This window comes from Macrotis lagotis, chromosome 1 (assembly GCF_037893015.1).
Source record: "Macrotis lagotis isolate mMagLag1 chromosome 1, bilby.v1.9.chrom.fasta, whole genome shotgun sequence".
NCBI classification, from domain to species: domain Eukaryota; kingdom Metazoa; phylum Chordata; class Mammalia; order Peramelemorphia; family Peramelidae; genus Macrotis; species Macrotis lagotis.
Window position 1 is genome coordinate 727,910,424 of NC_133658.1, and position 23,876 is coordinate 727,934,299.

Consider the following 23,876-nt stretch of genomic DNA (forward strand, 5'->3'; position numbering starts at 1 on the left):
ATATCTGGGATAGAATTTGAATCACGGACTTCCTGACTCAAAGTTCAATGCTCTATTCATTCTGCCACCTAGCTATCTCCTATAATCAAATGCTAATTATAAGTTTGCCCTACAGTGAAGACAAGTGACCTAAAAGTTCCAGCACCAACCTTAGTACTGGATTTCTCCTGAATTATGTTGTCTTCTTCCACATGATCAATTTGAAAAGCTGAAACATCTCCTGCCAACACCTGGTGGACTGGCATACTCTGTGGATCCATCAGGATTTCATAGGGCACCATAGGATGCTTCCAGGAGGCAGATGTAAAAACATCCCAGAGATCACTTTGCCCAAAAGTCCCTAAGAGGAAGAAGTATCATTAAATAAGAAGATAACAGGAAATCTTCTGCTCTCTAATTATGTAAAGTTCAAGGCTCATTATCTGACCACAGTGAAGTTCAGCATATGTACTTCTTTTTTTTTTTTCTTTTTGCAAGGTAATGGGGTTAAATGACTTGCCCAAGGTCATATAGCTAGGGAGTTATTAAGTGTCTGAGGTTGAATTTGAACTCAGGTCCTTTTGACTCCAGGGTCAATGCTCTATCTACTGTGCCACCTAGCTACCCAAAGCATGTGTATTTAAAATAAAATCCAAGGGAAAATGATCTGAGAAATACCACCATAGTACACTTTTCCCAAGTCCAAGTCACTCAACATATCTGCTGAATGCCCATGGTATTAATGTAGTTGGAAGGTGAAAAAACAAAAGCAGGACATTAGGAGAACCAGGTCCCAGTTATGGCTCTTCCACTCCTATGTCACTTAACCTCTCAGCACCTTGGTGTCCTTATCTGTAAAATGGAAATGATAAATGAGCTTGTCTGCATTATTTGGTTGGTGCAAGACTCATATGACTAAATGCTTATGAAAATGCTTGGCAAACTGTAAAGTTCTCTACAACCATATTATGATTATTTTCTGTTGGATATGGTTCAAAACTGGTTTCAGATACTTACTAACCATGTAACCTTGAGCAAGTTATTTAACCTCTATTTGCTTCATTTCTTTATCTGTAAAATTGGAACAATATCAGCACTTTCTTCCCAAGGTTGCTTTGAGAATCAAATAAGACAATATTTGCAAAACCCTTAGCAAGATGTCTGGCAGATAGTAGGCACCATATAGATCATCCTCTTCCAACAGACACAGATCCTCTACTCCAGACACATAACCTCTTTAATCATATCATTCTCTTTTCTCCCTCCATACCTTTTATGCTCTCATCTTGCCTACCTTGTATTATTTTATTCATGTATATTTTTGTCTCTAAATACCATGAGGGCACATTTTATTTGATTTTGTACTGAGCACAATACCTTACATGTAGCAAGAACTTAATAAATATTTCTTAACTTAATAGTGAAGTAATTAGGACAAGGGTTGTGATTATTTGAAAAGTGATAGAGTTAACAGGAAAATTTCCTAGAGAAGAAATTTACAAGGAAAGTGAAAGAAAAGGAGGAATGTGTGAAAATGTGAGGAAAAATTCAGAGAAAGATGAAGCAAGCCAGGAAGCAAGAGAGTTTGAACTTAATCATAGAGCAAATATGCAGAGTTGTAACCAGCCATTATTATCCCTGAAGCAAGTGTTCAAAATTACCTCAGGAGCCAGCAGCATAGAACTTTAAGACAAAACCCAAGTGGGAGTGTGAGATAACTTGAAAAAAGATTTCAGTTTTGGATTCAGCTAGGTGGTGCAGTGGATAGAGAACTGAACCTGGAATGAGGAAGACTTGAATTCAAATCCAGCTTCAGACAAGATGAGAGACCCTGTGCAAGTCATTTAACCTTAATCTACTTCAGTTTCCTCATCTATAAAATGGGAATAATAAGATTACACACCTGACTGCTGAGAAGATCAAAAGAGACATTATTTATAAACTGTTTTACAAACTTTAAAACATTATATAAATGCTAGTAGGTATTATCATTTTTTGTTTTTATTGTTCCAGGATATTGCCTCAAGGGAAGCAGTGAGAATTCAAGCTATAAGAAGACACTTTTGGGGAAACTGCTGCATAGTTGGAGAGAACAAAGCTGAGGAATGGAGCAGAATTGTATTGGGTTGCCAGGGAGGCCACCTAGGGATCCTTGATTATTAGCCCATTGAAGAATCTTATCTGTTGTTAATGTCATTTAAATTTCAGCAGCCCTGGGCAAAATCCCAGTAGACCCACCTTAGTTATGGCTCTACAAATAGTGTCACTATTAATTTGAAATCTATATTTACTTGTCTGCTCTTGTACCTTGGTTAAGTGGAACAACAACAAATATTTATTCAATGCTTCTTATCTGTACTGTGATAGATTTTAGAGAAGATAGAGTAGGGGGCAACATATATACACAAATAAGAATGATCCAATATAAATTATAATTTGGCATAGGAGTGATAAAATGTAAATTACAAAAGATTTCAGTCAGAGATAATACCCATAAGACCATGGTCTTAATCAGATGTTTTCTTTTAGGTTGTTTCTAGATTTAAATTATTGTTATTTGTAGAAATAAGATTCTCAAATTTATTGCCATAGTCCAGCTGAATTTCTCAGCTTAACTGTCTGAAGGGTTCCCATTTTGGCCAAGTGGAATTAGATTTTGTTCCTCAATAAATGATTTCCTCGGGTGATTTTTAGTTCTTCTTCCAGGAAACAGTGAATCTGTGCCCCATTCTAAAACCTGACCTTTTGTATAGGTGGTGTGAAAATTCCATACCTATATACTCTCCATCCATGCTCCACAGGCGAACTGTACAGTCAACAGAGGCAGATAATAGAGCCTTTTCTTTCTCTATCAGCTCTAAGCTAATAAAATGAAAGAAAACATGATAAATTCACTACAAGAAAACAGATTTTTCTAGGATGATGACAATCAATTAAATGGAACTAAGAATCAGAGGATCATTGAGTTAAGACAAACAACTTTTTAGCAATAACAATAATCATGACTGACACAAATATAATGGAAATATAATGCAAAATATTTTTTATACATAATCCCACATGAGCCTCCAAGTAATTCTGTAAAGTGGACACTCATTGAAGGTGTTATTATCACGATTTTACAGATGAGGAAACAGAGATCCAGGTCACACAGTATATCCCACAATATAAGGAAACATGAATCACAAGTAATCTCCTTAAATTGTGCATTTTTTCCCCCAGCACAGCTATCCTTCTTTCAGTATCTCCTAGGACAACGCCTCTTCCAGTTATAGTCTATCCTCAAACCTTAAATAATGAAAGAAAGCGTTCTGAAGACAACCTTTAGTTGTTAGCTAAGAAAGTCTTTTTGCCTTAGTGGGAAAGAGCCAGAATTGGAGTTAGTTCCCCTTTAGCCACTGACTCCTAGTGTAATTCAACAAATTTCATGTAGCAAACATTTATTAAATATTCTCTACATTCAAGTTCCTTTAGGTAGTTGGTAATATAAATGTTCCTAAAGAGATTACCATCAAATAGGGGAGATAAGACAAACCACTTAAAATAGCCATGGTTGAAATGAGATAATTTTGTAAAGTACTTTGCAAACCTTCAAGCATTATTTAAATGACAGCTATTACTACTACCACTACCACCACTGCTACTACTACTACTACCTCTACTACTATTACTACTACCACTGCCACTATTACTACTGCTGTTGCTGCTGCTCCTCCTCCTCCTCCTCCTACTACTACTACCACTACCATTATAACTATCACTGTCACTATTACTACTACTGCCACCACCACCACTACTACTACTACTATTACTACTACCACTGCTATCACATCTACTGCTACTACTACCACCACATCATCACTATTGTTACTACTACTAAACCACTACTTCTACTATTACTACAAACAACTATCCATTAATCCAGGAGTCAAGGAGATAAAGAACATTGTTGAACTAGTAATTTTAGTGTTGTGGAGAAAAGTTTTTGTCAATTTCTTTGTAAGGAAAACTAATAATATTTTTTCCCACTCTGATATATTAAATTGTTTCAGTCATTTTCAACTCTTCTTGACTCTATTTGGGATTTTCTTAGCAAAGATACTGGAATGGTTTGCCATTTCCTTCTCTAGCTTATTTCACAGGTAAGGAAACTGAAGCAGAGTTAAGTGACTTTTCTAGGATTACAGGGGTCAGTTTTGAATTTAGGACTTCCTGATTCTAGACCTGATGCTCTGTCCAGTTGCCTTTACCTCAAGAAAGATGTTGAAATGAAATGGGGGAAAAGCTGGAAAAATTCTTTTAGTTGCTAGCTACTTAGAATATATATATATATATATATATATATATATATATATATATATAGAGAGAGAGAGAGAGAGAGAGAGAGAGAGAGAGAGAGAGAGTTATGTGCCTACTGTAAAATGTGGAAAATGTGAGGCACAAATGAGATACTATTTGTAAAAAGATTAGCAGTTATCTACCACATCGTAGTCCTTTAATAGATGTTTGTTCCCTTTTCCTCTTGTAAGAATGATGTTAAATAAATAGGAAATTATTTTCTCTAGCTTTTCTAAGTTACAGATACTCACGATGTGATTGCATTAACATGGGCTCTCCAGAACTTGACATCTGTAGCAATAAAACATAAAACAGGATCAAAAATCCATTGATTTATTTGTTTTTTATAACAACTAATACATGTCATTATTTCATATACTTCACTTATGTCCCTAAAGGCAAAGAAAAATGGAGGTAAAACCTGGCCAAAAAAAATAAAAATAAAAAAGCAGAGTGACAAGAAAGGCTTAATTTCATTCTAGCTCCTTTGAAGAAGATTTGAACTCATATGGACCTAAATAATACATTCTAATCAGATCTTTCCCATGGACATCATAATCAGGAACAACAACCATTTCCTAAGCAGATTTTCTGGATTGAACCTCTGAGATTCTGGGCACAGCCATAAGGAGAGGCTAGAGTCAATTATCTAGAATTCTTGGACCTTATTTAAACCTCTGGTCTGAATCCTCAGGACTAAGTCAGAATTGAGTTCCTAGGAGAGATAGGCAAGGGGTTGCTGAAAGGCAGGAGCCAAGACAAATAATCAAATCCTCCTACATTCTCTTCATTCAACATTCATTTTTCAGTGATTGTTTTATACAAGGTACAGGGCAATGGGGTCAGAAGAGATGCAAAGGAGTAGGGAATAAAGTGCATGCTCTCAAGGTGCTCAAATTCTAGTTCTGTTTCACAATGGATTTTTCCATTACACATTAGGCTCTCATTTAATAAACATTTCTATTTCAAAATTTGCCTGGGATGAGTGATGATGAATGACAAGAAAAGTAAGGCAGAATTCTAAATTCTAATTTGAATGATAACTAGGGAGCTTCCCAAGTTATGTGAACTGATACAAAGTGAAGTAAATAGAACCAGGAAAATAATAATCACAATGACTTAAAACAGTATTTATAGAAACAAAATAACATAATAAAATCAAATGCTATTTAATTATAATGACAAAGTTTGGTCCTAAAAAAGAATTTAGAAAAGACTCCTCTCTCTTTCCTTTGAAGAAATGGAAGGCTATAGATGTAAAATATACCATCAGACTTAGTCTGGTTAATTTTGCTAAACTTGTCTCTCACTCCTTTCTTTTTCTACTATTTCAGCACATAGTTGTTTGGGGAGGGGAGGGGAGGAGATCTATTTGAAAATGAAGGTTATGTAAAAAAAAATACCAGTAAAATTTTAAAATAATATATGAATGCTTTCCTTGAAGAAAAGCAGGAATTGGAAAAGAAAGATGGAAGATAAAAAGTGGCAGATATGTGCAAGAAAGGTCTGAAATTCAAAGTTCTCCTCATCTCACACTAGCTCTGTTGCAATAGCTTTCTATTTAGATTACTTGCCTACTTCATTCCTTCCCACTTCAGTATATCCTTTACTCAGTTGACAAAGTGATATTCTTAAAACATGTCTAACCATGTCATTGCCCCTTCCCCAATTCAATAGATTCCTTCAGTTCCATATTACCTCTTTTGATTTAACTAATTGCGAGTTTGTATAAGACCCATCATCTTGTCACGCTGACTTTACTTGGCTGATATACCCTCCCCTCCTCTCTCTCCATAGCTTCCTTCTAGACTCAACTCAAAGTTAACAGTCTGCAAGAGGCATTTCTAGCTCTCTTCCCCACTAGCTGCTAGTTCCTTCCCCTCTGAGATTATCTTCCACTTTCTCCATTATTTTGTCACTATCTAGTTATTTACACATCATCTCCCCAATTAATCAAAGAGTTCTCTGAGGGCAGGAGCCATGTTTTTGATACTCTGTGGGTCTCCAGGATTTATCACATTATCTGGAACTTCTTGACTGATTGACTATCTGTTATTTCCTTCCAGAAACTACTTGAATCGGGGTGGCTAGGTGGCGCAGTGGATAGAGCACTGGCCTTGGAGTCAGGAGTACCTGAGCTCAAATTTGACTTCAGACACTTAATAATTTCCTAGCTGTGTGGCCTTGGGCAAGCCATTTAACCCCATTGCCTTGCAAAAGCTAAAAACCAAAAAAAAAAAAAAAAAAAACCCAAACCAAAAACTACTTGAATCCCAATATTCTTTAAAAAAAAAGACTCCTAAAAAAATAAAAAGCCCTACTTTTGGGTGGTTCTTGCTCAGGTCCCTCAAGGGCATAATCCTTGATGTCATAGGTGTACACGTAGCCCAGGTGGTCTGCCACATAGGCACAGGTGTCTTCTGTTGTCACCACAATGCTGCTGATCCTGGATTTTCTTCTGGACTGCAATGAATATAAACATATAGGGCGCTCAACAAGAGACTGCTCATTTTTATCAAACAGTGGCATATTAAATACTGTCTGAAGCCATTTTATATGATTATTCATTTTTATGCTGTATCAGTGCTGGAGAGTCAAGAAAAATACTCTCAAGCTGAAATAAAGCAACAGTCTATAGCCTCTTCCTGAAGGCTGTTAAAAGCCAGGCAAGTTTGATTTTTTAAAAAATAAATTATTATTTAAAATGACTGCCTAACTTACAGGTATGAAACTGGTTACAAGCTGGGCTCCACTGAACAGACTCCAGAAGATAACAGAACCTGTGACAAAGAAGGAATAAAAATGTCAGATGAATTTTCATTCATTTATACAAGATGGCTCCAGTTTGAGGAAGCATGGCACAATGGGCAAAGTGAAGGTCTTGAAGCTAGAAAGATATGCATTCAAACCTTGCCTTGACTTTCTAGCTGTCTGGACCTGAATAAGTCATAATAAGAAGGTCTCTGGTAACTCTGAAAATCATCAGTTAAAAACAGGCTCCAATCTGTAGAAGAGGGAGTTAGTTCTGTCTTATGGGGAAGAATCCCAGCTTCTTGGCTCTGTGTCATACATTATATGGCTCTGTAAGGTAGGTATCATTATAACACCCAAATCACCTTAGAGATGAGCAAATGGGATCTTGGAGGCATAAATGACTGGTCCCTACACTAGTACATTAGGCAGACAGTACATGGCAGAGCTCAGTCTAGAACAAAGGCCTCCTGATTCCTTCCTCATCTAGGATACTTTTTACCCTGTTGTGATTGAGTCCCCGAAATGTTCAGGAGGCTATTCTGAATAAAGAATATCTAGGCTCTATCTGCCCCTAAGAAGTTCATATTCTAATGAATCAAGATGGAGAAGAATCTTCTATGCATTTTTGTCTTTTTTTTTTAGATCACCAGAAGTGGAAGAAAGAAAAACTCTTCATCAGTCATGTAATGAAGTTCTGAATCTCCTCTCCCTTATCCTTACTCTTAAATATCTTAGTGCTTTTTGTGACAGTAGGTTGCTAACCATACAGAAAAACTCATATGTCTATTTAGCAATATGTGTATTATATATATTATATATGTATGTAAATATATCTACACAACTCACATACATGTGAATGTATGTGCATGCATATTTATATACACATATATATGTATACATACAGTTATATCTTCCATAACACAACTTTTCTCATTATAGTTTCTATTTATTGTGGATTGGTATAAAAAAATTAAATGGGAATTTTTGGGGGGGGAGCTTTGTGGAAACCTCAGATGACATGCAAAAGCCAGCAGATGACACAGATCCTTTGACTAAAAACTTAACTCAAATTTTACTATATGGTCATATAAAACTTAATAAAAAAATTCAGACTTCTTTGAGATAAAGGGAAGGCCAAAAATTTTTACAAAGATTTTCCAGATCATAGGAGTACTGTACCTCTAAAGATACACACATCTATGTATTAATTTATTCATGCATTCAATCACTATTTATTTATGTATTTATGTATTTATGTATTTGTTTATTTATCACACACATTCTCCAGATGGTTTGATTCAATTGTCAACCTTGTAATCAATCACCAAGCATTCATCTATTATATCTAGGCAGAACTTCACAAAAGTGAAGCAAAAAAAGCCTTGAGAAGTCTCCAGTCTACTTAGAGAAGACAACATGTGCATGTCAAAGTATAATCAAAATATTCAGGATATCCCAATGCAGTTTTAAGTAACTGAGCTAAGACTGAGCTAAGACTTTTTGGAGAAACCTGTATATGAGAAAGATGTAAGGTAATTAGAGAATACTGATAAAGGGGAGATCAGCAAATGCTTCATGAAGACATGGAAGCTACTCAAGCTGTACCTTCAAGGAAGCTTGAGATTAGAGGCAGAGTTGACATGGGAACAAAAAACAAGCAAGGAGGACAAAAGATGGAGATAAGAGATGGAGTGTCATCTGAGAGGCAGACGCAATTTGTTAGATTGTAGAATATATGAAGGGGAGAAACTTCAAAGGTAGAATGATTGCATGTAGTGAAGGATTTTAAATGTCAGAGGAGCTATAATTGATTCCTACAGGTAATAGAGGATCTCTGAAGCTTAGTGAGTAGGGGAGTGCTAAAGTCTGACATGTATGTTAGAAAAATCACTATGGCTCAAGTATAGATGATAGGCTGAAGAGGGGACAGACTTTAGTAAAGAGAATTGAAGATGAAGGTGACTCAAAGGCAATGGTGGGAGTAACCAGGTTGCAGCACATTTCCCACAATGACCTATGCATAGGAGGTGGCATAAGGGATATAATCCAGGAAATGTATGACTGGAAAAGGAGCTGGGTTGGTCGTGTATTGTAAATGAGAGATAACAGATAACTCTATGCTACTGGTTTTCTTACAGTGAAAAAGAATTAGAGGACAGTCTCTAGTACTTTGGATATTGAGCAAGTATTGCACAGGAAGAAAGGCATGGAGGAGTAACTACTGCACCATTGCACTATATGAGAGCATATAGTCCCAAATAATCAGGATAAGTTTTCAGAAGGAGATGAGTTCTGCAGTAAGCTTTAGTTTGAGACATAAGTGAGTAGGATTAATTATTTGACAATATTAGTTTATTTTTAAAGTTTCATATATAAATGGATTTCAGATGGTAGGGGTTTTGAATTTTTATATCTCTGATCATTTTACTCCTCTCTCTAAACCTCAGTTTCCTCATCTATTAGCTGAGGGGGACTAGGACAAGAAGATTTCTAAGGTCCTTTCCAGCTCAAAGTTTCTATCACTTTGGGTTTTTTTTTTTTTAGGTTTTTGCAAGGCAAATGGGGTTAAGTGGCTTGCCCAAGGCCACACAGCTAGGTAATTATTAAGTGTCTGAGACCAGATTTGAACCCAGATACTCCTGACTCCAGGGCCGTGCTCTACCAATGCACCACCTAGCCGCCCCTCTATCACTTTGTATTTCAAACATGAAAGCTTACCTTCCTAAGCTTCCTCCAACTAGTGAAACCCTGTGAGGAAACTTTGAACCCAATTAGCCTTTTCAGATGAGGACTTTCATTTATCAGAATTTCCACCCTTACACATACTTAGGAATTAACCCTCTTATTCCTCTTTCTAGGTTAAGATCTCTTGGTTCCAATACAGATTGGGCAGAGATACTACAGAGCAGAAGCTAAAGATTGAGCCATGCCTAGGATATGCACATCAAACAGTGAGTGCTAGAAATGATCTCAAGTCCTAATCTCTCCCATTATTGCCAAGGTAAAGAAGCAACCTATCTTGTTATTTGGCTGTTTGGTGTAGAAGCCTCAGGCTATTTTTGGTCCTCTTGTGACATCTTTCTCGGCCCTTTATAAATTGTTATTCAATTCTCAACTGCTCCTGCCCAGAGATAACCAGAAGATAGATGCATGACTCTCAGGCATCTAGATTTGCTCATTAAGAGATATTTGATGCTAAGGGATATGTCATGTGAACTATCTACTTCCTGTTTAATAGAGGAATCTAGCCAGTCAAGGTTCCATCAAAATAGAATGGGCCATAGCAGGAAATCAGTGGGGACTAAGGTGAGTAGTAAATGTGTTCAGAGCTATTCCTTGCAAAATGTGTGTTTCTAAAAGTATTTTTGGTAAAGTGCCCCAGGAAAATCAATCTATAAGAAAAACAGCTATATTGATGACAATCCCTAGTCTTACCTTGGGGTCCATTAGAAATGAGAGAAGCAGATGTTGACTCAAATTTGATTGCACGGGTCTTTAGGAATGTAAGATGAGAAATACTTCTGTCTGTGACATGAGAGGGGGACAAAAGCATAAAACAAATATTTATCGGTGAACATAAATGCTGCCAGGATTACCTCCTGGAAATATGGTAGCTAATGAAGCTAAGGAGGTGTTTCCTTTGGCTATGCTGATTGCAAGGCTGACTGATCCAATGGTCTGGCCTATATATTATCTGCCTTATTAGTAACCATTAGATAGAGCCAAAATGTGAATGTAAATGGATAAAATTGAACGGAGGGGCATTTCTAGGACCACTATTCCCATTCTAAACACTTTTGAAAAGGTCCATTTATGGACTACAGCAATTTCCTTGGATTTTCTCCTCCTTCAATGGCAAAAGGGAAAGAATACAAAGGATACAATACAGTATTGAGCTAATGGTCAATCCAAAAGAGAAATTCTTCAAGTCTTTCAATTCTTTGTTTCATGGATGGAAAAGGGATTCAACTTGTTCTGCTTCATCTCAGAAGGTGGGACTAGGAACAATGAATGGAAACTTCAGAAAGGCAGATTTGAGTTCCATGTGAGGAAAAACCTCCTGAGCATTAGAGCTGTTCAAAAGTGAAATGGGCTATTTTGGAAGGAGGGTCTCCATTATTAAGGGTTTTCAGGTGAAGATTGGGTAACTATATTGGAGATGTTGAACCCTGTTCAGGTATGGTCTTGAACTAGAGATAGAAGTCCCTTACAAGTCTCTAATATTGATATTTTGTTTAGTGAGTCAGAACTGGAAGACTCTCATGGATACAAATTGCTTTGGAGGGATCCTGGATAAGGTGCAACTTGCTTTGTATGCTTTTATTTTTCCATAAATAAAAATATGGATAATAGCAAAACCAATTTCAGAAGTCCCTTTCTTCAAAACAAATCTGTAATTTGGGTAATGTTAGTATTTGCAAATGAAGAAACTAAGGCTCTGGAAAGGTTACATGACTTTTCTTGATCAAGTGGACAGTAAATGGCAGAACTGACGCTCAAATCTGATCCTCTGATTCCATATTCAATGTCTAATCCACTATACTATACTTGAATTGGTTTGGGACCCATGATAGGTCCTTCAGAATCTTCCTACATGTGAGTATTCTTTAATAGAAAGAACAGGATGGAGATTATATAGATTTTCCATGTCATCCTTACTCTTTCCCTTCATTTTCCCCCAAATTGTAAAGTGTCTACAGTTATTTCAGACTCAACCTGATACAAAACTAAGCTAACACCCTGAAGTTTCTAGAGATGCACTGGGGTCTAGGTGATGGGCAGAAATTTCCCCTCCCCATCTCACTTTATAACCTGAAGGCTCTAAAGGATTAGGATGGCTTATAGACTTGCTATCATAGAAACATTCAGTTATGCAGTTAAATCTGGCAAATGATTGTGATTCTCATGAACCAGTGCTCAAATCATAGATGATTTGCCCACTGGGTTCATAAATGCAACCAAGGAAAACTAGAATACCAGCAAAATTAAAAATTGCCAATTAAACTTCAAAACACCAAACACTGAAATAGAAATCCTGAAAAGCAAAGAGATTAACAAAATTGAATTTAAAAAATCACATAAAATTAATAAAGAAAACTGAAATGGGGGAGATTAGCTTATTTGATTTAAAAAAAAGAAAATCAAATTACCAATATCAAAAAGAAAAAAGGAGAATTCACAACAAATGAAGAACTTCTAAAGTTTTCACTATTATAGTTATTTCTCTGGTTAAGTCAAAGTTTACAAAATTAATTGTTATAATGCAAATATTTTACAAGGAATATCACTCAAATTGTCAAAAGGATCCAGGACAGGTTCCATTATCAATTTTTTAAATGACATGTATTCCTTTGACAGTCTGGTGAAACAGTATTTATGATATCCAGAATAAGGTCTTTAGATACATAAATCAAAATACATAGTAATACCAAAGAAAGCAATTATCTAAAAATATAATTATCAAAACATATTTTCTAAAAGTTCTCAAACCTCAGGTTAAGAGCCCAGGAAGTATAGTCTCAAACATGATGGTATTCCTTCCAGAGATGAAGATCATATTCTATCCATGCCTGTCCATTCTAAGTGACTTTTATCCCTTTCCTCTACTTAAAATGTTGGAAGACTACTTCACTTTTTCCCCATGAAGACCCTACCTTTTTACTTGCCATTCTTTGATGTTGCCACATGATCATCCCAACTTCTCTTCCTAAAATACAGTTCTTTCATGATTTCTTTTACTCCTATTCCTCTTCAGAGTCCTCATTGATTATTGTGTTCCATTTGCACTTGCTGTTTTCAATCTTTAGTACCTTTAGGATGATCTTGCTTTGTGGGGTATCTTGTCAAATTTTCTTTAAATTGATTTTACCTTGCCTTGCTTTTTTTTTTTGTTTGATGAGATGATATCATGTATCACCCTTCTTAGGAAGATTTTATGAATTTGTTTTTTAACCCATTCTTACATTTGACAATCCTCTCAATTTTACAAGAAAATTAAATATCTGCTGGCTAAGGTGCTTTCTGACTCTTTTGGTTTCTTTGTTGTGACTAATTTGCATTAGTTAAGCTTCTGATAAATTTGTTATAAGGCTATATTAATGCCATTTCCCTTTTTTTTTGTTTTCAATTACCTGTTTAAGGAAAGATAGCAAGCATTTATTAAGACTTTTCTCTGCTTTACAAAAATTATCTCGTTTGTTTTTCAAAATAGCCCTATAAGAGGGGTATTATTATTATCTTCATTCTATATCTGTGGAAACTGAAGCAATAGATTGAGACTTGATCAAGGTCATATAAAGTGAGTGAGGTCGTATTTGAACTCAGGTCTTCATGACTCTAAGCCTAGTACTATGTACCATGCTATTTAGCTATAGTATCTTTCCCATTTTATGGACAATTGCATGCCATATCTTTTTCTTCTTCTTGGGTTGTTTTTTGTTTCTATTTGGTCATTGGTCTGACTGTACATAGAAAGCTGACCCAGGGATAGCTCCCACATCAATAACAAGTTTTTTTCCTGTTTGTTAATATAATACTGAGTGTATCACATTAATATATTATCACTTTAGTAGAGTTAGGACTCTGAGATGGAGAAGGTTTGGAGGATAGTCCTAATATGGTAAACTATGAGCTAGAAGAAAAAAAGTACTGGACAAATGAACATCTGTTATAGGGAGATCTGAGGTGGTAGGGCAGGAACTAAAATGAGATGCAGCAAAGACTAAAGACAAAGTTCATCTACTTTACAGCAGTATTAATAACTCTTCCCTTTTCAAAGCTTTCCTCCTCTTATGTTTTATTATATAATATAATTTTAACAATAATTTAATATCTCACATTTCTTCAGTGTTATAAGATTTATATACCATCTTCCCTATAAGAGCAGTGGGAAGGAGGTTTTATAAAGCTAGCTAGTTCTATTTTATACATGAAGAAGACTTAGTGAGATGAAGTAACTCCAACATCACTTAGATAATAAATAGCTAAGTAAGGACTACAACAAGATCTCCATTCTTTAGATTCAGTGAAATTTTCAAAAAATCTCCATTTTGTCTTCTCCCAGATGGTTACAGTTTCCAGGGATAGACTGTGTCAGCCAATTAGTGAACAAATAAATATTCATTACTATGTTCTGGGGGATATAGAAAAGGACAAACAAAACCAGTCCCCGCTTTCAAGGAACTCCTATTTTAATGGGGGAGAAACATGCCAACAATTATGTAGAAGAATTTTAGCTGAGATTTTAAGGAGGCCAGTAAAGCCAGAAGATAGAGATGAGATAGCACTTTCTAACCATGGAAAATAGCCAGTGAAAATGCCTAGAAGATATTGTATGAGGAGCAGAAAGGATGCCAGTGGCACTAGTTTACAAAGTATGGATGGGATGAAAGTATAAGAAGACTGGAAAGGTAGGAGGGACAAGATTAAAAGAACTTTAAAAGTCAAACAAAGGAGGGGCAGCTAGGTGGCACAGTGGATAGAGTACCAGCCCTGGAGTCAGGAGGACTTGAGTTCAAATCCTGCCTCAGACACTTAATAATTGCCTAGCTGTGTGACTTTGGGCAAGTCACTTAACCCCATTGCCTTGCAAAAAAACAAAAGTTAAACAAAGGATTTTATATTTTATTCTATAGGTTAATAGGATACCACTGGAGCTTGTTGAATGTGATGTGTTTGTTTGTGTGTGAGTGTGTGTGTTTGTGTGTGTGTGTGTGTAAGAGGACAGAAAAAGAGAGAAGAAAGAGGAGAGGAAGGGAGAGAGTAAAATCTGCACTCTAAGACAATCATTTGACAAGGCAAGGAGAGGGTAGACCAATACAAGGAAAGACCTAAGTTAGGGAGACAATCAACAGGCTATTACAATAGTCTAGGTGTAAGGTAATGAGGATCTATACTAATTGGTTGCAGTATCAGAAAAGGATCAAAGATATGAAAGTAGAATTAAAAAGACTTGGCAAACAAGTTGGTTTTTCAGGGAGTGAAATAAAGAAAGAAAGAAGTTAAATTTGGAAATTTAGCTAAGTGGGAGGATGTAGTACTTAATAGTAATAAGAAAATTGACTCCAAGTCTAGGTCTTTTAAGTGGCAGCTGACTCAGTGGACAGTCCACTGGCCTTGGAGTCAAGAAGACTCGAGTTCAAATTTGCTCTTAGAATCTAGCTGTGTGACTTTGGGTAAGTCATTTAACATCTCTCAATCTCAGTTCCCTCACTTGTTGGATAGGAACAGTAATAGCAGCACAGGGTTGTTGTAAAGATCAAATGAGATAAAAACATGTAAAATGCCCTACACTATATAAATGCTGGCATCATTGTATATTCAAACACCAGGCTTTGCCTTTAAACATACCTTCTGGGTCTTCAGAGTGGTGACTAAGGACAGGTATATTTAGTTTGCAATATATGTGTCCTGAGATCATATTCCAAATGATGATTTCCCCATCATAACTAGAGGTAGCAAGAAGAGAAGGTGGACACTGAACCACACATAAAACATCATCCTTATGTCCCCGGATCTATAAGAATAGTAGATAGGGAGAAAGAGAAAGTGAGACTGAGCTAAGCCAATCAAATAGCTATTTATTAATTGCCTATTATGGGTCATGCTCTATGTTAATCACCAGGGCCACAAAAAAGAGGACATAAAGGAGAGGATTCAGGAAGATGCCTCTCTTTCCAACTTGTCTTATGTTAAGGGAATTGTTCTGGTCTCTCATGTGGTTTAATCTAGTCTAATGATTTGATGATGAAGTGGATAGAGTGCTGGGTCTGGAGTAAGGAATATTTACCACCTTTGTAAGTTCAAATCTGGCCTAGACACTTACAAGGTGTATATGACTCTAGGTAAATCACTTAATTCTGTTTGTCTAAGTTTTCTCATCAGTAAAATGAGCTAGAGAAGGAAATAACAAATCATTCCAATATCTTAATCCAAAAAAACAAACCAAAAAAAACCTCAAATGGGGTCATGAAGAATCAGACATGACTAAAACAGTGAATAACAGTGGATCAAGGAAACCAAATTTACTGCCTCTCTTCAGATCAGACTTTGATTTTAAGACTAGAACCTTGATATAAGGGAAAGAAGATTGGATATGGAGTCATAGCATCTGAATCTAACACAGGTCTCTCTGATTATGCCCAGTTCTAACATAGAGATGGCCTTGAGGAACCTTTGAGCATGTCGTTTGCCTAATGTGAAGCCTACAAAGACCCCTACCATGTGGGTGAAATTAGCTTTCTCTGGGCTGGTTTTTGCCTCTAAAAGTGGTAAATCTGATCACGTTTTCCTGCTATGTGTTTTTGGCAACTTTTATCTGCTCCTCCTAGCATGGATTCCATGAACTAAATGACTAGGAGAGGAAGGAATATCCTTTCTATAGTTCCTCTTGTTTACCCCATCCAAGGAATGGACCTGGGGGCATTTAAGTTTTTGTTATTTGACCTTAATTTCAGGTTCCAGAGATGATCCTTATAGAACTGTGAGTCTGAGCCATGATGACCTGGGAATGGGAGAGAAGGATTATATGTCCAACATGTTGGGGGCATAAGCTCTTATAATTGTTATCATTTCTTTAAGTACATATTCCTTTGTAAAGGTCTGTGTTTTATGTGGGGGCTGAACTTCTTTGTATTAGAACTTGGAGTGCTCAGAGAAGTCTGGGTTACATGAGCTTTAATTCTGGTTTTTGCTACATACCTCACACTACCTGTATAATCTTGATCATGTCTCTTACAACTACTCAGAGTCTCAGTTTCTTCATCTGTAAAACAGGGTGAGACATAGTTCTTCCCCCTTGTCTCACTTTTCCCATGAGGTCAACATTCTGCCACCTCTCTCACCATGCTGGTTGACTTGAAGTACTTACAGGGCACTTGGACTTTTTACATAGAAAGAATTAATGGAAATGAAAACTCTGCTGCCTTCTTTCTCCCCAGCCTGGGTGGGATTTGTCTTGTAGATTGCCACAGAACAACATAACGCTGAATTCTCCAAGGTGGTCCAGCTTTCAGAACACAATCTCAGCCCTTCATCTGCATGCAGAGCCTTCTGATTACTAAATCTTTTCATACTTTTCACCTGGTCACTGTGGTGCTGATCAGAATTCAAATGATCTGCCCTTTTCAAAAAATGACTCTCAGGAAACTATTAATTATCTTGGGCTGAGCCAGATGGCAGCCAGCCCTTAAGAAAGAAAAGACATTTAAAAATGATCTTCCAAGACTGTCACTGAAGAGTTGTAAAGATTTCCTATGACATCAAGGATAAACTTTAGCTCTATTTAACTAATCCTGTGGAGGTAAGTTGAGTGACAGTTTATTTTATCTCTATAAAGATCTTGTTGGTTCTTTAGAGACTCCCATTTCTTTCCAAATACCCTGAGAATCTCCATATGGATGATAATTTACTTAGTAGCCTGGTAGTCAGGTGACATGTGTTTTGATTCAGTTCTGCCACAAGCACATGACAGAATGAGTGACTTTTCTTAAATAAGACTTACTTTTCTGAACTATAAAATTAATGGACTGGACAACCTTTAAGGTATTTTCAGGTCTATAATTCTACTTGGGGGTGAGGGTGGAAGAAGACTAAAGACAGAAATCTGGAAAGAAAAAGTAGTTTATTCCCATAATATATTTCCACTCATTTGCTACACATTTCCCTATTTCAATGCTTCTCCTTTCCCTTCCTTCACCCATGCTTTCCCAAAACTGACCAAAGCTATATGAGCAGCCATGTTTATATGCCCTGATCTAGGACCTGAATGTCCTAGAGGAAAATTGAGCCTTTGCTTAGTAGACTATGGGTCAATCTGTACTTTTCTAAGAGAAGAGATAGGAGAAGGGAGGGAAGAATTGGAGGAGAGAGAGGGAGAGAGAGGCAAAGACAGACATAGAGATAGAGAGAGACAGAGACAGAGAGCAATAGAGAGAGACAGAAGACAGACAGAAAGATGTGTGAGGGGGAAAGAGACAGAGAAAGTGAGACAGAAAGGTAAAAGGATGTGGGAAAAAGAGGAGAGAAGAGACAGAGAAAGACAGAGACAGAGAGACAGACAGAGAGACACAGACAGACAGATTGACTTTTTTTTAGGGTTTTTTTTTTTTTTTGCAAGGCAATGGGGTTAAGTGGCTTGCCTAAGGCCACACAGTTAGGTAATTAAATGTCTGAGGTCGGATTTGAACCCAGGTCATCCTGACTCCAGGGCCAGTGCTCTATCTACTGTACCACCTTGCCACCCCTGACACAGACAGCCAGACAGAGATAAACAGACAGAGATAGAAAGAGGATGGGGGTTACAGAGAAGTAGAAAGGAGCTAAGGGGTTATCTAGTTCATCTTTTTAAAGGAGAAATCATGAATGGGTGGACTTCAGAAAAAGCCTGGAAAGATACTGATACTGAGTGAAATGAGCAGAACCAGAAGAACCAATATGAGCAGAACCATTAATTATATGCATTGATAGCAACATTGTGTGATGATTAACTATGATAGACTTTGTTCTTCTCAGCAAGTACAATGATCAAAGACAATTGTAAAGGCCTTATGATAAAAAATACCATCTATATCCAGAGAAGGAACTATGTAGACCTAAGCATCCTATTTTCAATTCTTTAAGATTGTTTTATTTTAATTTTTGCCTTCTCATTTTTTTTTGGATTCTTCTTTAACAACATGACTAATATAAAAATGTTTAATATAGTTATACACATATATCAGATTACTCACTATCAAAGAGAGTGTGGAGGGAAGAGGAGGGAGAAAATGTGGAATGCAAAACCTTACACAAAATGAATGTTGAAAGCTATCTTTGCATGTTATATGGAAAAAATTAATTTATTAAAAAGAATTTTTAAAAGAAGGAAATTTCAGTTCAGAGAGATTTAGTGACTTGGCTAGGATTACATAGATTGCAAGGAAAAATAAGTTCCTTGAGGGCTAGAACTGCATCACTTCTTTATATCCCTAGTACTTAACACAGGTTCTTGATGAACATGATTTGATTGATTTAATGGAAGAAACTTTATTTACATTTGATCTTCTTGTTTCCAAGTCCAGGGTTCTTTCCACAGTTCTCCATGACAACACAGTTCTCAGACACCAGGAGGAGGGTCATTTAACTCTTACTAGGAACTTAGGAGCATTTGGAGTCCTCATAGGAATCACAAGGAGTTCTGGCAGCAAGGTCAAATTGGATCATGGAGTCTAATATTCAGAGTTGGAAGGAACTTCAGAAATTATCTGGCCTAACTCCTTCATTTTTGAGTTGAGGACATTGAACTTCAGAAGACTTGCCCAAGGTCATTCAGATAGATATTGTCAGAACCAAGATTTGGACCCTAGTTTTCTGATTTGGAATCTAATGCTAGTGCCAGTATATTTTGTGACTCCTGTAGGCAAGTGGGCAACCAACTTAAGACTAAGACCCCTATGCCCTTTGACTTTGGGCATTAAAGAAGAGCATTTAATTGTTACAACTGTACACTTGTGGGGGAAACCTGGAGTGGGTGTGTATGAAACTCCCAGTTCACCTATGACATCCTCATCATCAGCTTCTAACTCTGCCCCTCCACCTGATAGGTCACTCAGTCTGATTCCATGAGTAGGCATGCTCTTTATCTTGCTAGGCAATAAATACCTCAATATGAACCATTCTGTTCAAAGATAAAGTTTATTTAGTGGAAGTTTATTTTAATAATAATCTTTATTATCTGGACTTGGGTGGCCATACCACCATACCTATACTTCTTGGACTCTCTTTCCTTTCTTAGGCAGTAAAGTTCTAAGGCTACCTTGGACAAAGAAGGCAATCTTTTTTATTCCTAGTTTTCTGGCAGCAAATAAGAACTCAAAGTATTACTTACTAGATCATCTGACCAATGTGGCTGAGGTTTCCAGAAGTGATGGAAGTCATGAGGAGAATCCTGCACCAAAAACCAGAGATGAAAAATGTCTATAACTAGAATGATGAGCAGTTAACACAGTAGCTTGATAGAGAGAAGGATCTGTTCTACCTAACCCTTAGAAATGCAGCTTCGTGGGTTCCACCATTGATTTAAAATCTTCTAAACGTCAAAGCAAAGTCCCCTTGAGCCCATGTAAATGAGAAGCAATGCAGTACAAAGGCATTAAGATGATTGCATTTCAGCAAATCATATTTCCAATGACAGCTTTTACTAGAATGCTGAAGAAAGAGTGGGTCAGTTACTGCCCAGTCTCTATTATACCTACAGCTATTTATTGCACTTTGTACTACAAACAAAAAAACATAATTCTGAAAAAAAAATTTTACATGGATAATCAGTTCCCAAATAAACCTGAGAATGAATATAAACTGGTTTCCCAGAAAATACCATTTCTCCTTGCTGTGTTATGTGAATAGAGAAATGAAGTATTCATTTAAAATAAAGAAATATTTTTTTCAAATGAATAATTTACAATTTGGAACTAATTTTCTGTTGCATCTGACTGTATGAGAGATTGACTATTCATTTTGGTCGTTATTTTTAACCTCTTCGGTTCCCAGACACAGAAAAAGATGGACAAGGTTTTATTCTTGGTTTTTTTTTTAGGTTTTGTTTTTTTTTTTGCAAGGCAAATGGGGTTAAGTGGCTTGCCCAAGACCACACAGCTAGGTAATTATTAAGTGTCTGAGACTGGATTTGAACCCAGGTACTCCTGACTCCAGGACCAGTGCTTTATCCACTGTGCCACCTGGCCACCCCTATTCTTGGTTTTTAGTAAAGCTATTAACTGATGAAAGTGATAGAGAAATCTACATATATGTGTTTTCTATTTGTCCAAATTTTTAATGATTCTTCTCTGGCCCTCAGACCCCCTGGCCACATTACTAGCCATTTATATAACCAGGCAGCTGGACTTGGTGACCTCTTAAGTCCTTTTTAGCTCTGAATCTATGATCCTCCCTCTTCCCCTACCATTAAACAATTACTAAAACAAGAAACAAAATGAATATTTTTATCTCAAAACTGCTATCTAGTGGTTAATAGATTTCTTTCAGTTTTACTTTCTTTTTCTTTCCTGGGTCAGAGATAGATAGATAGATAGATAGATAGATACAGATGGATACATGGATGAATAGATAGATTTAGATATAGATAATGGGAATAGTGAGCAGCAATATGAACAAGAGGGAACAGGAAGAGAAACAAAGAGCCTAGAAGAATTATAGCATGAATAATCAGCCTTTGATCACACCTCAATTGGTTGCCATCAAACTAGAGGTAACTAAAGCTGGTCTTGTCCCTGGGATAAGATAAAATTTTGCCCTCTAGCACACCAGTTGCCTTGGCTTTGATTGAGATTGCCTTTGGATAATGGAATGGGCAAGCTCAGAGCCTTCTTCCTGGCAAATTCTTCTTTGCTACCCCAGAGATTTTCTGTCTTGCTCATGATTTCCATTTCCTTCCTCCCTCTACCCTCTGTGTCAAGATGTTGTCATTTTCTTTAGCAAAAATATTTGAGAAAGGAAGACTGTAACTTCGACTGTGCTGGATTCTCAAAGATTTTTAGAATCATTTCAAAGGGGAAAAAAATGTATTCTCCTCACCTCTCCTTGCACCTGCTTTTCCTCTAGACATGTATGAGCATGCAAGTAGGTAATATACATATGTTTTCAATTCAACAAACATTTACTGAATACATAATATGTGTAAGGTATTGTGCCAAACTATGAAAGAGAAAGATGAACAAGGTTGGCTTTGCTTTTTTTTTGATTATTAACAAAAGTTATCAATGATGGTGATGAAGAAACCTACATATATACTTTTTATGATGCTCCTAGTTATTAGTGACTATCCTATTTCTCTCTCACATTTTGCTTCTGTGATACCTTTGACTCTGACTCTCTTGGGGCCATCTACTGCTCAGTATTCTCAGATACACTGTTGTGGGCATCTGACTTCAATCCAAACCTCCACTATATCCCCCACATTTTTAGGATGCCAGTAATTAGCATCCCAAAGTCTTTAACCATTTAATACTGGGACTTTTGGCAAAGGATTTTTACTTAGAGAGGATCACAAACACTTTTGGGGTATAGTCTCCTCTATACTAACTAGATCCATAGAAAGAGGCAATTCTCAAATTATCCTGGAAGCAGTGCCATGGCATTCTCCATGTGAAATGAAAAATATCATTTTCTCTTTAATGGTCTCTATCTTGAAGTGCCATCTGGGATGTTCTGAAAATGCATCAAATCACCATCACATTTATAGCTGTAACTCAGGATAGTTTGGTGGTCCCATGAAGGACAGCTCTGTGATACTCATATTGCATCATTTAGGGTGATGTGATTCCTGAATGGCTAAGAAATTGCTGAAAGAGAAGAGAAATAGAAGAGAAAAGAAGTGTCAAGGAGAGAAGGTGTTCAGAGAGAAGGCACATCCTCGATGGACAAGAAGAGGTCCCCAAAGTCTCAGATATCTTGGAAGGAACTGATACCCCAATATATTCCTCTAATTCTGGACCCTCAACCTACTACTAAGAACAGGTTTTTTAGGTGAGGTCATTTACTCCTCACTTGAACTGAAATTTCATCTCACTCCTGGACATTTTAGTCTTTTACTACTGTGTGAATTAATCTCTTTAGCTTCCCTATTACTGTTTTCCTTGCTTGCTCTGATAAATATGTTGGTTTGCTATCCACGACTGTCTTCTGGGTAATAATCATTTGGTGGAAGGGGAGAGAAGGTGGTCTTGGCTATGCTAATTGTTACCCTCCAGGTCAGAGATGGAATTATTTCTACTTTCCATCCCTATCCAGGGAAAATGGCTTTCATTATAAATATTCTCCCCCCCCCCCATTATATCCCTAGATTGCAGATAACTGATATATAATAGATAGATATAATTCTTGGCATGCATAAAGTTCAAGTTAGCCTCTATCTTACAGGGACTGGAAGGGCTGAAAAAATACACCTCTGTTTTTTCAGTTTTTGAGTAGAATAAAGTCTGTCATGGAAGAATGGAAGAAAAGTTTCAAAGAGGAAATAAAAAAATGGATCTGAATGGTCAAAGATCAATCCTAATCTATGTCAGGATGTTTAATAGTGGAAGAATGTGGCATAACAATAATCATTGAACATTTAGAGTTTTAATAATAGCTCTGGGTTACTGCATATGAAGAGGGGACCAAGATCATTTTAGGAAGAAGCACCTTCTTTTCCTACAAGGAAAAATTATGGAAATCCATAGATATAACAGAAGATGAAGAGTGTCTGTTCAAGACTACCTAATAAGGGGTTATTGAGAATATTAAAATATAAGTTGTCTTGGGGCATATTTCTAGTTCATGATGGAGACTTCTGAAAGTTGTCAAACATTATCTACTTCTGATGATTTATGCTGGGGCAAATTAACCACCAAATGAAATTTAGAAAGTGTTGCTGAAATTTATGAAGTCCTGGGGAAAATAAAAAAAAAACCCAAAGTCTTTGGAGACAAGATGGAGTTTTCAGAATTATTGCCTTTTGAAGGTAGGGGGTTCATAAGACAAATGTGGGTTTAAGGGGGGGACAGAAGATTTAAAAAGATAGTGTCTGAGAATGAGATTTTGATTTCATGAACTTCAGCTTAAAATATAGGAATAATAGATTTTTGACAGATGCAATGTATCTGATTAAAGTTGTTAAAAAATATTTTTGTTTTCTTCTGTGACACATTTGGGCTCTAACTTATTTTCTTGAACCACACTCCAAATAGCAAATTGAGTCCTTAGAGCATGTTTAACTACATGTCTCTTAAGGGTCCTAGAGATAACTCAGAGGGATCAGGCTATCTTTC

The 23,876-nt window shown here is 36.7% G+C and overlaps 1 protein-coding gene across 1 annotated transcript in view; it reads right to left on the minus strand.

The window, feature by feature from the left end:
* Positions 1 to 23,876, minus strand: part of LOC141506430 (cilia- and flagella-associated protein 337-like) — a 98,318-nt gene that overhangs the window by 14,318 nt on the left and 60,124 nt on the right. The window contains exons 11-18 of the mRNA XM_074213222.1: positions 19,937 to 19,996; positions 15,421 to 15,586; positions 10,507 to 10,596; positions 7,039 to 7,097; positions 6,639 to 6,780; positions 4,569 to 4,608; positions 2,753 to 2,841; positions 150 to 340 (exon numbers count right to left, since the gene is read on the minus strand). Coding sequence (XP_074069323.1) covers positions 150 to 340; positions 2,753 to 2,841; positions 4,569 to 4,608; positions 6,639 to 6,780; positions 7,039 to 7,097; positions 10,507 to 10,596; positions 15,421 to 15,586; positions 19,937 to 19,996 — 837 coding nt within the window. The remainder of the gene's footprint in view (positions 1 to 149; positions 341 to 2,752; positions 2,842 to 4,568; positions 4,609 to 6,638; positions 6,781 to 7,038; positions 7,098 to 10,506; positions 10,597 to 15,420; positions 15,587 to 19,936; positions 19,997 to 23,876) is intronic.